At 45.0% G+C, this 15,815-nt stretch overlaps 1 protein-coding gene across 1 annotated transcript; it reads right to left on the minus strand.

The window, feature by feature from the left end:
• Positions 1-384: 384 nt before the first annotated feature.
• On the minus strand, positions 385-15,312 carry SRD5A3 (steroid 5 alpha-reductase 3). The gene is made up of 5 exons (XM_087827366.1): positions 15,066-15,312; positions 8,568-8,710; positions 5,967-6,164; positions 2,651-2,785; positions 385-1,574 (listed from the first exon to the last, which is right to left on the minus strand). Exons 1-5 carry the CDS (start codon positions 15,284-15,286, stop codon positions 1,315-1,317), a joined length of 957 nt encoding a protein of 318 aa, XP_087683492.1. The 5' UTR covers positions 15,287-15,312; the 3' UTR covers positions 385-1,314.
• Between the last annotated feature and the right edge of the window lie 503 nt (positions 15,313-15,815).

Genomic DNA, 15,815 nt, shown 5'->3' on the forward strand with positions numbered 1-15,815 from the left:
TCGAATAGACTGAGCAACTGATTGAAGTGGTATTTGATGGGAGGGAAATGCTGCAGCAGAATTATTTTAAGACTTTAGAACATGCTCTGACATGCACATATTAAAATTTAGAGTAAAAAGAATCTCAGTTTAACAGCTTTGGTTTAGTACTTCAGGGGTGAGGGAGGGGAGGGTATATGTATGTAGACTGTTTGATATGTACCTGATTACTAATTAGGTTCTTTCCTCCATAGTAAGGTATATATATTAGTGCAAAAGTTTAGTACCTAGTAGACTATATAGTATTACATCTACATAAGGAATAAAGTTAACACCTCAGTCAATAAGCCGGTAAATCTTATGGCGTATGAATGAAGTTTTTGCTGCATTGCTCAGGCTGTAGCATCATTTTTCAAGTTTATGTTTTTCTTTATTTCCCTTTGATTTAACCATAGGCATTTTTACATAAGCTATTTTAAGTGTAAACTTTATTCCACAGTAGCTTCAGATTCATTCTATTAATTAAAATGAATGCAGGCAGACATTAATCCAATTTGAATAATTACATATGAATGAGGCTACAGTACCATCTTAATCCAGAGTGTAAGTCAGTTCTATTCATGGAGCTTCTGACGCATGAATACAAAAATATTTCACTTTCAGACGCTTTCAGTTTTAAGGTACTCCTCGAAAGGGATGTCAAAAAGTATTACATAAAAGAGGTTTCAAACTTCCCCTTGGGTTATGATTTGAGGGAGAGATGAGTGGAAATGACTAGTGATGGTTCCATAACTAGAAACTTTGTGGCAAATGTGAAAGTATAAATTAACTCCAACAAACTCGTTATTCCCTGAATCTTTTGGTGTGAAATTATATAGTTATTTTCAAAAGCTATTCTGCTTTTATTGAAATGCAACAAGCAATTACTGAGCATCTACTATATTGCTTATTATGATATCCAGTTAATTTGTCCCTCACAAAAGCCACAGATGATCTAATCTCTTCCTCTGTGTATGTATGTGTTTGGAGCTATGTGCATATTCTGGGTTACTTTGCTTTGAAGCAGCTTAGAGAAGTCGCATCCAGTTTTTAGCAGGTGGTTGGTTTTACAAAGCATCTCAGAAAGCAGACACAGCACTCCCTGTTCTGCCAGAAGTAGTTCTTTGAAGTTTCATTTTCTTGAGGGGTATCATCTGGCCTATTCAGTGAAGACTTTGGGTATAAATATAGAGAGTTTCTAACAGTTCTGCAGAACCTGCACTTTGGTCTCTAGACGTCCTTGTCCTGAGAATTGGACCTGTCACCTGGTCGGCATTCTTCGTGACTGAGGTTGTCTTAGAACAGAAACGGTAGAAAAGCTTTCCTATGCTTCGGGTAGGACGAAAATTTGCTTTTGTAAAACTTGTGGCTGAAGAAAGCAGACAGGGCCTGGCTAAAGAAGACGTATGTTACCACTAGCCACCAGGTCACGTTATGGAATCCTAAGGTGACAGCCATGGAGATGTAGATCATCAGCTCTGCCAAGTAGTTAGGGGAGGAAACATATTCAAACCAGTCTCCAAAAGGGATTCGGTGGTTGCAGTGAATAACCACTCCTGAAGTGAAAAAAGGAAACTTCCTGAACATCTGAAGCTGTGAAAAGAGAGTTTTACCATATCACCCCCCAAACCATTTACAAAAACTCTTATTTGGAAAACAGTATGACAGACCTGTGTGTACACCACCATCCTGTCACACTTCCATTGTCAATATACTACATATTTAAAAAACCACATGCTTAGGTTACACTATCAACTGTAAATAAGCACAAGAGGAAAGCCTGTTACACCAGCAATCCTCCAAGCTAGAAATTAAGAGCTCAAACTCCAAAAAGCCAAGAGAGAGCTCCTCTTCTCTTCTGCCTGCAAGTCCTCTGCCAGTGGCCTGTGCAGAGCCCCTCCCTCCCCCCGGGGGCAGGTGGCTGGGGAGAGTGCCTGCATGGCCTTTACCCAAGTTCACATGTCCAAGGGGGGCCAGACTACAGATGTCTCTTTCGGTGGGTGGTGGGGTGGGAGGCCTTGCCCAAGAGTAGAGTATGAAATGCTGCAGCCGGAGTCATGGCAGGACAGGCATGCAGAAAGTTTCTTCCGTTCTTTGACCAAGTATTGGTTGAAAGGAGTGCTGTGCATACTGTACCCACCTCAAGTGAGTATTGTGAACCTCTACGTAAAGCACTCAGAATAGGGCCGGGCACAAAATAAGCACTCAGTAAACACTGAATAATACTATTCTATTTTTAGTATTTCAAAAAGCCTAATAAAAACTGTACCTCTGATAAGTCAACACGAGCTAACCAAGAAGTCAAGTTTTTTGCTCTGGCTGGAATGATACTAATTCAGCATGCTCATACTAGTGCTCACATACTGGTCAGACACATATATGCAGTGTAGTCTCCAAATTGTGGGCACAGAATAGAATCATAAATATCAGGACTAGTAGGGCCAGAGAGATCTTTCAGTATAATGCGCTCGTTTTACAGGTGGGAAGATCAAGACCCACAGGTGTCTTACCAAAAATGAGTATTTGATACATTAGTCAACTAATTAGGGCAGGAAGGAAAGGAATGGAAGAACATGGACAACTAACTTCTGAGTGTTAAAATCCACATGCAGTGCCTCGAAAGACAGCTTACCTGCTTTATTTTTCCTGAGATTGCCAAGAATGACGTGGCACTTATACTGATGGACTGATGACCAGATGAACATCATCATTCCGAGGATATGGAACCACCGAGTTTGCATCAAGAGATTTTTCCCTACCACGTAGACTAAAGAACAAAGAATTATCTTATTAGCCAATGCTGCAAATTTTCAGAGGCTCAAGGAGCACAGTCAGCAGAACACAATCATCCACTTACTGTTCCTCACGACTATAAAATTATGCTGACAGAACTTCCCAAGTACAGGAGGAAGAACACCAAAGGAGAATTGCTGCTCAGCCAGAGGCAGCTGCAGTGCCCTTGGCAGAGATTCTCTAATACATTCCGTATGTAATACATTCTCTTGTTCCTCCAAATGCTTTAAGCACAGAGTTCAGCTCTGTGTCCTACTCTTGGGATGTACTCTTGTGTGGTGACACGACTCTGCTTCTATTTCTAAACCTGGATATATGCCTTCTTTCTTATACTCTACTGTCAGGAAAACACTTTCTGAAACCTCTCCCTGAGCTACTAACCTAAGCCATTGTGAGGGAGACCCTGAAGGCAGAATGCTGACTTGATGGGCTCCAGCCAATGAAGAAAACCACTGTAAGTGAAGGCTAAGGGTGGGGCTTCTCAAAAAGAGGAGAAATGTAAACTCCAAGATGAAAAACAAAACAGTATCCCTTTCTAATTAGAACCGAGTCAGAGAGACTTAGTTTTAGGAAAAGAAATACTCAAAGTATTATCTTCCTCTTTCTTTCCCAGCTATCTGAAAGAAGGATGTGGGTCTTATAAGAACTGGCATCAGGAAAGTACGGATGTCCCTATGACCAGCAGAAGCAGTCAGGCTAGTCAGGGACTTGGCTCAAGAAACAAAGCTGTCCATTGACAACAGGAACTAGCTGGCTCTGGAGCCAAGAGGGAGCCCCTACAAAGTTGACTCAGGTAAGAGAAGCTAGGATCACGCTGTTCCATACAGGGACTGGCAGTAGGACTCAGTGATGACAGCTAATGACTAATGAGAGTCCACCAAAGTCTATCTGTGTTAATTTCTTTTCAAAACTTGCTTTGTATAAACAATCTACCTAGAGTCCTTAACATTTACTAGGCTTAGCCATTTAACTAAAAAGTTATTTTTTATAAGTTAATAAGAAGTGAAATATGAGAAATTCAGCTTTTAATCAAAAGGGCTTTAAGAACAAGTCACTGGAGGATTAGAAGTTGAAGCCAGTGTCTGGGAGTTCACATCTCTACCCAGTCACCTGCTCTAAATGCAGAAAATGAGGGGAAAAAGGTCTTTAAAAGTCAGAATTAGCATGCAGAAACGGGGAAGCAGGTGGAAGGCTCATATTTACTGAGTCTAATCTGTGTAGTATTTTATTATTCATTTATTCACTAGTTACTGAATGGGTGTTGACTGAGCCTGGTGCACTGTTGCAGGCATGAGGCATAAAGCAGTGACTGCATCAGGCAAGATCCCCATCTTCATGAGCTCCCTTTCCAGTGGCAGCTGCCACTAGAACTGAGTAAACAAATCGATAGCCCGATAATTCCAGGCAGAGATGGCACCCTGAAGAAAAGAAACTAGAACAGTGTGGTGGAGAGTGACTGGGGGAGACTCTTTGGACTTGAAGACAAGGAGATGTGAAGATCTGGGTAGTTTACAGATATTCTTTCTTTTCACTTTCACAAGAACACTCTGAAATGAGTATATATCCCTGATTACAGATGAAGGGTCTGAGGCTCAGAGAGGTTGAATAAGCCAGATTCAGACCCAGGCTCTATCTGACCCCAAGCCCATTTCTATCAGACGCTACAGCTGACAATGCCCCATTGTACTCTCTCAATGAACTCCTGGGACCAGCTCTCCCTATATTGTCCCATATGATCACAGATGACCTCTTGAAGGGCAAATAGGTGAAACAAAAGACAGCTTCAGAAAGGAGTGTTAGGAAAGCTCTTTTTGTGGGTGCCACAGCTGCCTTTCCTTCACTAGCTACACAGGAAGGAGGGCAGAAGGTGGGGCCCAGCCAGCAAAGAAAACTCCAGAGGACACACGTAATGTTAATGGGAACTGAGAGACTGAAAGCTGGTGAGTTATCAAAGTGCTTAGGCAAGTTCCTTGGGGTGGAAAACCCATACTGTTCACCAGGAGTGACAGCTCACACCGTGATATCGGGCTGCACATGAGTGCCACAGCAAAAAGCTCAGGGAGGAAGAATGGACTTAAGTTCAGAGCACTTAGATGGAGAGATGCTAGCTGAGCGGCTGGAGCCAATAAATAATTCATGAATTGAGAAATATCATCAGTAAGATGTACTTGAAAATCATCTCCCAAGCCATAGAGGCCTTGGGTTATATTCCTGCAAGAGAGAGGGGCACGCTGATACTGAAAGCAAACCCGAGGAGAAAGCTCACTCACTGAGGACTGAAAATATCTAGATCTTGGTCTCGGTTTATGAGGATAAATGTATGAAGCCTTGGACTGAGAGACGACAGTCTCGCAAGATCTGCTCTATAATGTCTGGGCTGCAAGGTCAAGTTAACTTTGGCACTAAAAATTCATTTTAATCACCCCAAATAACTTGATTCTTTATAGCAAGCATATATTGTTTTTACAAAAATGGTGGTCATACATGTTAGATAGTCACTGTCCCCCTTCAATCCCCCCTTCATTTCCTCCTCATAAACAAAAGTCATGATCTTGGTTCCCTCTTCCCGGTTAGTGAGAGCTCAGAAATGTTAAGACACAATTCTGACTTACCACAGTACTCTTCTGTCCCCTCCCCTTGGCAGCCTCGCTTACAGATAAGCTTTGTGTAATGGAACAATTATAAGACCTAAACGGCACCAAATGGCTCCCTCCTCCCTCTTCAGATCACAGCTATCCACCCGGAGTCAGGCCACCCGCTCCTCCTCTGGTTTCCTACGATTAAGTCCTGCACCACACTTCCCCTTCCCCAGCCTCACCCCTCCCCTTCCACACACACAGGATGACCGAGGCTCCGTGAAGCAGCTGTCCTCGCTGACCTTTGAGCTTGGGTGGCCCCTGCTTCCTGTTCATCTCTGGACCATATTCCCTCTCTCTCTCCAGACTTATCCACGTGAGTTCACTGCCTTCACTCTCACTGAGGGAAAGCTCACCTCCCAGTTCATCGTTAAACCGACCCTCCCGAATACCTTGCACTTTACCGAAGACATTACAAATTGGGCAGGTCTCCTGCTCTCAAACTTCCATAGTGCTTGGTGCCTGAGGAGTACCTCATGCCCCCAGCAACTCAGGGCACAGTCCCCAGGGACCACTCACCATTGCTGCCGTCCATCGGCACCTGGGCTAGCACAGTTAGGCCGAGGAGGACATAGTAGACAAGTCCAAAGCAGTACTGCACGGTGTGAATGGCGGCATCGGAAAAGACGCTCACGTAGAGGCACTCGAAGAGCCTCCGCCAGCTGTGGAGCCACACAGATGCTAGGACTAAGAAAGCCGACAGCGCCAGCTCACCCCCTACAATTCAGAAAGCAACACCTTCAGCATTTTTCCTCTGGGAATAATCCGTTACGTTTTTCCTACTGTTACACATAGTTTTAAACAAAACTAGAGAGAGGAAGGGGCTCTAAAAACCATCCAGTCTAACACCTTTCTTTTTTTCAGCAGTAGGGAAGTGGGCCAAGTGAAGTGAAACCATGTGGCCCAAGGTTACACAGTAAGCTGGTGATAGAGCTGGGACAAACTCAGGTCTCTTGACTCTGCTTTGCCCTGTGAGAGCCTTCCAGATGGGGTGGACCTCACTGTGCAGGGCTGTCTGTGCACTCAGAAACCAGGGTCTGTGGGTCTCTGGTCCCTGGCACTAATAATAATGAAGATGGTCAGGAAGAGTTCCTGGGTGACCTCTGAGCAACCCCACCTGGTGGGATCCCTGGGGTTGGGGGGAGAGAAGAGACACAGGTACCCAAAGAGGCTGAAGGGGGACAGGAACTGAGACAGGGAGAATTATGCATTCCTTTTCATATTAAAAAAAAAAATTATACTTTTAGGGGTCTGTGATCCCTGAGACCTATATTCCTACCAGCCTCTCATCCCTCTATCCCAAAAGAAGTCAGAAGAAATAATGGTTTTTAAAATGATATAAAACCTAGATTTTTTTCTTAAGTGAATATCACACCCTGCCCCTCCCAAGGATACAGTATGAATACAATTTAATGAGTTGTTATAAACTAAACCAACGCATCCCACCCATATAACCAGTACCAGGATCCAGAAACAGAACATGACCAGCACCCCTTGTGTTCCCTTCTAGGTACTGCCCCTCCTGCCTCCCTCCCAAAGGTAACTCATGTCCTCACTTCTATCAGCTTAGATTAGCTTTGCCTGTTTTGTATTTTAAATATAGTAAAATCTAGTTTAAACTCTTTAGGAATAGGTTAAAACAAATGAATAAAATTCCTAACAACCAACCCTCCAAATACCAGACCCCAGCCATCCCCATAAAAACAAATGAAGAGATGAAAGATTCAAGTACCATATGATTCCACTTACATGTGGGATCTGAAGAAGAAAATACTTGGACAAAACTGAAACAGACTCACAGACACAGAGAACAGACTGGTGGGTGCGAGAGGGGAGGGGCCTTGGGGGACTGGGTGAAAAAGGTGAAAGGACTAAGAAGCACAGATTGGCCCTGGCTGATGTGGCAGCTGGTTGGGCATCGTCCGTGCACTGAAAGGTTGCTGGTTTGATTCCCAGTCAGGGCACATGCCAGGGTCGTGGGCTCGATCCCCAGTAGGGGGCGTGCAGGAGGCAGCCGATCGATGCTTCTCTCTCTCTCTCCATCTCCCTTCCTCTCTCTCTAAAAGTCAAATTTTTAAAAGTACCAGTTAGTAGTTACAGAATAGTCACAGGGATGTAAAGTACAGCACAGGGAATATAGTCAATAATAATATAATAACTATGTACCGTGTCAGGTGGGTACTGGAAGTATCGGGAGGAATCACTTTGTAAAGTATATGATTGTCTAACTACTATGCTGTATACCTAAAACTAATACAAAATCATACTGAATGTAAACTGTAATTAAAAATAAAATTTAAAGTGCTTTAAAGAAATTATCAGAAAAGCAAAACAAAACAAGTGAAGAAATGAAGTTTGAATGCGTGAAGTGGGATTCCGTGAGGTATCCTTCCCTCCCATAGGATCTGCATATGTTTTCCCTTCTGACTGTCATCCTCTGGTTGCACAGAGAAGGACTGTTCCCAGGGAGCCAGTGGTTTGGCTGCTGGTACAGAGATAGCACCAGAATAGTTTGTTTCTAATTCTGCCCCTCACCCGCTGCCTGGCACTAACTGAGGCCGCTTTGTTTTCACCTTCAATTCCTTATTTTAAAATTGTTCTTTATCTGGGGCAAATTTAATGTCTGTTTTGTAACCATCTGGTCAATGACTGTTTACAGTCAACTATCATGAAATCAAAGCCTTATGGCATGACATTTTTAACCAGTGATCAACAAGTAATTTTCTATCACATTTCTGGAGTTCTGAGACATGATTTTGGTTGGACTATATGAATGATAAATGTTTCAAGGCAAAAATGAAGGAATCCTAAAAGCTTTTCCCCTAAGTCTCAAGACTTCTGTATAAATTTATCAACAGTATGAAAAATATCAGAGAGAGAACAACCAGTCCCATCCACGGCCCAGCACTTGCTGGGAAGTAGGGCCGAAGAGCTCACTCTCAGCTCTGCCAAGATCTCAATGGAAGACTTGGGGGAACCCCCTCGGGGAGATGGCTACGAACCACACACAACTCTTTTTGCTCTCACCCGCTGAGGAGGAGCCTGACAGTAGCTACGAAATACCAAGAACAGCTTCCTGCCGGCAGGAAAGGCAGGAACAGGACGCAATGGTGTGATTACCTCGGAACTGAGTGGCCCCAAGAATTCGGAGTAAAGTGTACAGCCAGTTTGGAAAAGGCACTCCCAGGAACAGAGATTGAGTAAGGCACCAAAGCAGGAAGCCATTCCACAGCACTGAGATGATGTAGAAGTGAGAGAAGTACCTGCAGAGAGAGCAAGTCAGGCAGTCAGGACAGAGCCTCCTTCTCATGCAGAAACACTGTGCTTTAGTGCCCGCCCCTTTCCCCGTCCCCGAAGTCTACTCTTTTTCATACAACCTGAATCCTACAGGTGTTCAGATTTCAAAAACTTCCTTTCAAATGATGGGACTGGTTAACTCATAGGAAAAAGAGGCCTCTCGAGGTTAACAAGAATACGACTGACCCTGTGAAACTTAGACTGAGGTTCAGTTAGCAATCTCTTTTATCTCTGGGTAAGTGGATTGGGCTCAAGTTCCAAAATAGGGGGGTCCCAGGTCCTGGCAGAGAGATCCTCGGGTGTGCTAACAAAAGCCAAATCTGTGAAAGATTTCTAAATAACGAGCAGTATTGCTGCAATAGCCATACAACTGTTACACAAGATTTGCACAATTGCGGGTGCTCAGGGCTATAAGAAACCTTAGAGGTCTTCTGATTCAGTGTTTTTCTAAATTGTGTTGACCTAAATTACTTAGATGACAAATACTAACTCATAAAACTAGGTATCAACTCCTGCCTGTGACAGCTCTCATACAACTACACCACCTATTTTGCAGTCAACAGTTACAAATGAAATACAAATAAAACCACAAAACCCATCAAAATTGCAATTAACAATTTGGTGTGTAAGATGATGTTGGTTTGCTGAAACAAAATCACCTAAAATGGCACAAGTGCCTAACACAGGCTCTTTCAAGATCCACTTACTATATTTCTCTATTCAAACCAATTCAGAATCATTGACTTTGCAAGGTGCCTGGAGGTCATTTGGCCTTCCCTGGTCTTCAGTGAATCATGTACATAGTAAGCCCCCCTCCCTCTTGTCTCATTAGACTGTGACAAAGTAAGACTACCTGGAGTCAGGAAGATTAAATATAAACTCAGGGACTCCTCTTCCAGATGATCCAGAATATTCTTGTATCAGAACTCACAGCGCCCCCAGACCATGCCCACAACCCAGTCTTGACTAGCACTGATCTAATCTGATCATTCCACAGTAACCCACTTAATTCTCCCAACTACTGTTACAGAGCCTATCACTGGATCTGCCCTCTCTGAGCCATCCCATTCCTAATTCTGATCTTCTCCAGGCTCAAGAGCTTAGTTTCTTTAAAAGTTCATGCATCAGTGTTAATTCCACAACCCCCTCCACCCCCCAAGCCTCTGGCCTTTGGTTGCCTTCCAGTGTTTTCCTTAAGACACACTTCCTAGGCCTGGCTGGGTAGCTCAGTTGGTTAGAGCATTGTCCTGATACATCAAGGTTGCAGGTTCAATCTCTGGTCAGGGCACACACAAGAAGCAACCAATGAATGCATAAATAAGTGGGACAAATCGATGTTTATCTCCCTTCCTCTTTCTCTCTAAAAATCAATTTAAAAAAATAAAAAAAAGACACACTTCCTAGAAGTGGGCCCAGATCTGGTCTGAGTGACAGAAGCAGAGCTCTGTAGGCTTCCACAGAAGGGGAGGGGCCTGCTCCCAAAGAGCAGCTTCTTGACCAGCCCTTTTACCTACTTCATTTTTTCACAAATATTTCCTGAGCACTTAAATCATGCCAGGCACCATTGCTGGAGGTGGGGACCCAGCAGGGAGCCATCAGACCAGGCCCCTGCCTCAGTGAAGTTTATCTTTCAGTGGTAAGTCCACAAATGAACCTGTGGATGTGCAGGTAATGCTGGGTGAGGGGCAGAAAGGGTGCAGAGGGGAGGTCATTCTGGTCAGGTGGCCAAGGATGGCCTCTCTCAAAGTGACATTTGGCTAGAATGAGTAACCCTTGTGAATTAGAGGGGGAAGAACTTTCTAGGCAGAGGAAATGACAAGCACCAAGGCCCTGAGGAGCAATGAAGGACACCTATGTGGAGAGGGCTAGACGGTGAGGGGGAGGGCGCACAGGCCACAGGGTCTTGCAAGGACAGTGACTTTTGTTAAGTGTGAAGGGGAGCCATTTGAGTAGAGTGACCTGAGTAATAATTTATGCCTTAAGAATCCCTCTGGCTGATAGAAAAGTTCTGGAAACTGGTAATGGTGATGGTTGCACAGAAATGTGGATGTATTTAAAGCCACTGGCGATACACCCAAAAAGGGTTAAAATGGTAAATGTTATGTACATTTTACCATAATAAGAAAAAGAGCACTCCTCATTCATTTCACTTTTCAAGTTAAAAAAAAAAAAAAAAAATCCCTCTGGTAACTAGATAGAGAACAGTCTAGTTAAGATTATTTCATCTTCACAACAATCCTGCAAAGTTTACGTGGCAGATGAGAAACCTAAGGCTCAGGGAGGTTAAGTTACTTACCCTTCACAGTGAGTGGCGGCATTTGCTCAGACTCAGCCCTGATGACTGAAGTTAGAATCACACTGCTGCGCTACTATTTGTGCAACTCAGACTGGCCTGAACCTACTTTCCTGGGCTACATTACACTTACCAACTCCTACCTAGACTAAAGCCAACATCACTCAAGTATGCCTGGTATAAGCTGCTAAGCCACATCTCGCTGTTCCCTACTTACGCCACCATGTTTTTGACTCACAGGAAGACTTATTCCTGCATTTTGTACATTCTATTTCTTGTTAGGCTTGCCTGATTTCCCTCTAGAGGAAACACGTTCTACCCTTTATAAGGTTACATCTCTTGCTATTTTAAAAGACCCAGCTCTGGCCTCAAAAGGCAGATCTAAAAACTCCACTTCCTTCTGACATCCTTGCTCTTTTTCCTCCCTTGGCACTTCGCTTAGTTGAAGCACTGTCTTCCTAGCCCTTGGGAACCTGGATAAGATGATCTTTATGGTAACCCAGGGCTTAGCACTGAGCAAGCACTCCTTTGATTTAGCACACATTTTAGTGCTTGTTATAAGCCAGGGACTGCTCCAGACTCTGGGGATACAGCGACGAACACAACAGACAATTCCTGCCTTCATGGACCTTACACGCACACACAAAGTAAATTTTATAGTATGTCAGTAGGCGGTAATTGTTACTGAACATACTAAAGCCAGGAAGAGGAGGAGGAATGCTGGGATGAAAGAATTAAAACAGGGTGAATAGGGCACACCTCATTGAAAAGGTATCTCAGCAGAATTATAGGAAGTGAGCGCATAAGCCATGTGGCTATTTGGAGGGAAAGCTTTCCAGTCAGAGCAAACAGGCAGTGCAAAGGCCCTGCGGTAGGAGAGAGGATTAGCAGAGAGGCCCCTAAAACTGAACTGGATTACAAAGGAAACCAACTGTATTGAAATACAGGTAACACAACTACTAAAAAACAAATTTGTAATATAGTAATACACGTGCTCCTTTTTAAAAATTTTTAAATTGATTTTGGAGAGAGAGGAAGGGAGAGGGAGAGAGAAATATCAATTGGCTGCCTCCTGCACGCAACCCACTGGGGATTGAGCCGGAAACCTGGGCATGTGCCCTGACCAGGAACAAAACTGGAGACCTCTTGGTGCATGGGACAATGATCAACCACTGAGCCACACAGGCTGGGCAATATATGTGTTTCTTAATTAATGTATCAAATAATAAGATCTAGTGGAGGATAAACCACAGTATTCTTATAGTGATAAAAATAATGTTTTGAAGTCTTCAATATTTTTAATGTAATACAAAAAACTCACAAAATTGCAGGTAGTGCTAATTTTACTGTGGTTTGCTTGTTATACTCATCATTAATAACTGCTGAATTTCAGCTAGAGGTTTGTGAAATAAAGATGTAATTTTTGTCCAATCCAAGTTTGCCCTGAATGCTATCTGGGAACCTCTTGGACCTCTGGTTAGAAATCCTGGACCCCAATGGGGAAAGTCTGGACAGCTCTCTGCTTCTAGAGTTCAATTCAATAACAATGATTCCGTAACATTTTAAAATTTTAGAAACAGGAATGCTTCCATATACACTATGCAGGTCTAGACCATTGTGACTCATGTTTGAGGTTACATATTCATTCAAGCTTTCTGGGATATTAAAATTCTAGGAACCAAAAAGAAAACCAAAAAAGAGACCATCACCTTAATTTTTAAAAAAATCTAGCAGGGGCAATGGGATCACACATGCATTCTATGAACTGATTTAAGATTTTATTCTTGCCTCCTCCTGGAAAAAAACAAACAAAATTACCTAAGCACTGTTTTTAGGTGCAGGAACCAGATTTACAGCTGCCTATTTCTAAGTGTAAAATTATAGGTTTATTTTAATTTTTATGAGTACTACTGAATTCTGCACAAGGAAAATATTTAAATATAATATCTAGACATTTTTGCCTTTCATGATTGGCCTCAATTTGCTGTTCCTTCTGAAAGAAATATTTGTTTAAATTTGGAGAAAAGGCAAAACAAAACACCATGGGAGGTTCCACTCTAGAATCTGGAAGAAAAAGGCATAAATTATTTTATAATAAATGGAAATGACAAGCCCAAAGAGTACCGACTGTTGTAGTAATAAATGAGGGAAAGGTACACGCCTGTTTCCTGGCTGTCAAATAACATCTGGGGCATGGGAGCCAGAGAAACAGGCAAGTGCAGGGAATGACTTGAAATGTGTCCTTTAATCCAGGAGCATTAGTACCTCTTTCAAAATTCAGACAATTAACTGTTAGAATTCACACTCTCTAAGAAACAATTTCTCCCTTCACTTTATAACATTAAAAATGACAATCTAGAAATGCCTGTTATAAAGTAGAAAAGGGCACAGTACAATCAAACTGATAAAAGGGAGAATGACAGGTAATTTTCACTTAAAAAGAGTCTAAGAACTAGGAGGTTTGGCTCTCCCTCCAGGCAGCATGCCCAGGCCTTCCCCTTCCCCTGCCCCTTCCCCTCAGGCACATCACCTTTTACCGTCCTCACTTCTAAGCTCCAAAGGCCCTTCCTTTGCCTCCATCGCTTGTTTCCTAAGCCCATTACTTCTCCCTGTGTGATTTTCTAAATAAATATTTAAAAAAAGAAAAAACTAGGAGGGCTGACCAACTTGTCTTGAACAGTTTTCCCCAGGGCCCCACTCCCTTTACATTTCCTCAGGACCAGTTCTCCCTGGTCGGTGCAACACCTACTGAACTCTTCCCCAGCACTCAAGCAGGGGGCTGGCCGGCGGGCGCGGCTCAGCGGCTGAGCATCGGCCTAGGATCCAGGAGATCGGGTTCGATTCCCGGTCAGGGCACATGCCCGCGGTGGCACTGGATCCCCAGTCGGGGTGTGCAGGAGGCAGCCGATCAATGACCCGCTCATCACTGATGTTTCTCTCTCTCCCTCTTCTTTCCTCTCTCTGAAATCAATAAAGATATATTTTTTTAAAAAGGAGTGGACTTATCCACGTTTCAGAATCCAAATTACTCGTCTGCGGACCTGGAGCACTGCCTAGGAGGTGATTAAGCGATAATACATTGGAAACCACATCACATTCCTCCAGATTCCTTCCTAAATGCCAATTTAAGACATCTTAAAAATATTTTTAAAAAGGCCTATGCATGAGATCTTGCTTCTGTCAATGTCATTGGTTTGGCTCAAATAAACTCTTACAAATTAAAAAAAATTTTTTTAAAGCCACTGCTATATCCCTAACATCTAGAAATGTTTGGCTGACTCTTACCAGCTATGTTCTGAATGCAAAGTAAAAAAACAAAAACCAAGCTGTAACAACTCTTAAAATTTTGAAAGAATTCTCACTAAGCCCTTACGATTTAATCTTTCACTGATTTTGGTTATGAAATCTGTTAGAAGTCAAATGGGGCTTCGGTTTCAGGCTTGCCTAACCTGCGCCGTCACGGGCAGTTTTCTCCAGGGGCACCTGCCCAGGTGCGGGGTAGGAGGGTCAGTGCAGCCGAGGGTGGCGCGAAGCGTGGGGACCAGCATCCAGCCCTTCGTGCGGACAGCGAGGGTCGAGGGGATGGGAAGACAGATAAGGGGCACCCAGGCGCAAAGGGCGGTCCTGCCTTCATTTCTAGCGTGTTCTGGCGACCTCAAGTTAGACTAGGGGCGCCTGGAGTGCAGAGGAGGGGAAAGGGGAGAAACTGGAGACAAAGGAGCCTTTGATTTGCCTCGTGGTGGCCAGGCCTACATTCAGAAGCGTTGCCATTTCCCCGGAGGGAAGAACTCCGAGCGGTCCCTAGTTGACGCTTCTGCGCCCCGGACGGAGCGCGCGGCTCAGCTCCTCGGTGGCCGCGGGCACTCGGGACATTCCGCCCCAGGGCCACGAAGCGGGCGCGCGCAGGGACAGAGACCAGGGCGAGGCAGCGCGGTCGGAGAGCCCGCGCCCGCCCTGCCGGCGGCTCGAGCCGGGCCCCCGGGCCCTCCGCGCCCAGGCAGCCGGGACTCAGGCCGGGGCGCAGTTACCTCTTGGGGACATCAAAGCTCCGGCAGACAGCCGGGCGTGGAGGTGCCCCACGCTTGGTCTTCCCGTAGCGGACCAGGTCCTGGAAGACCGCGCAGCTGGGGAGCAGGCCCGGCGGCGCGAGCTGCAGCAGCAGCGTCAGCAGGAAAGCGGCGGCCAGCGTGAGCCACACGACGCGCAGGGGGTTCAGCAGCCAGAGCGCCGCCCCAATCCAGGGAGCCATGCCCGGCACGCGCGCTGCCGCGCTCGGGGCCCGCGCCGCCTGCGGGCGCAGAGGCGCCCCCGCGCCGGCGCGGCAGCCTCGGGCGGGCGGGGCTTCGGTGACGCGGCGCGAGGCGGGGCCCGCTCCGCCCTCCGGGGACTCGCCCGGAAGGGCCGGGGGACCGCCGGGCGCGCGGGATCCCGGGGCCCTGTCTTTCTGGCGTTCGGTGGCCGCTTGCTGTCCCTAAGCTGACGCAGGGATGCCCAGACGGAACCCGAGGGTACGATTCTATTGCGCGAAACTCACCAGACCACGTGCCTGCAAGTCTTCATCGCCTCATCCTTTTCAGTGGGTAATGGGAAACTACCCTGAATGTTCCGTGTTAGGGTGTTTAGCCAAATTATGGTACTAGAATATGTTGGAATGGCCTGCAGCCATAAACATGATAATCATGAAGAAACACGGGAAGCCCTTTATGAGAACTGGAGAAAGCTGACTATAAAACACATAGCTGTGATTGCAAACAACTACGTTAATACAAATGTGCGTA

Source organism: Miniopterus natalensis, chromosome 1 (genome assembly GCF_054644295.1).
Source record: "Miniopterus natalensis isolate mMinNat1 chromosome 1, mMinNat1.hap1, whole genome shotgun sequence".
Taxonomy (NCBI): Eukaryota; Metazoa; Chordata; class Mammalia; order Chiroptera; family Miniopteridae; genus Miniopterus; species Miniopterus natalensis.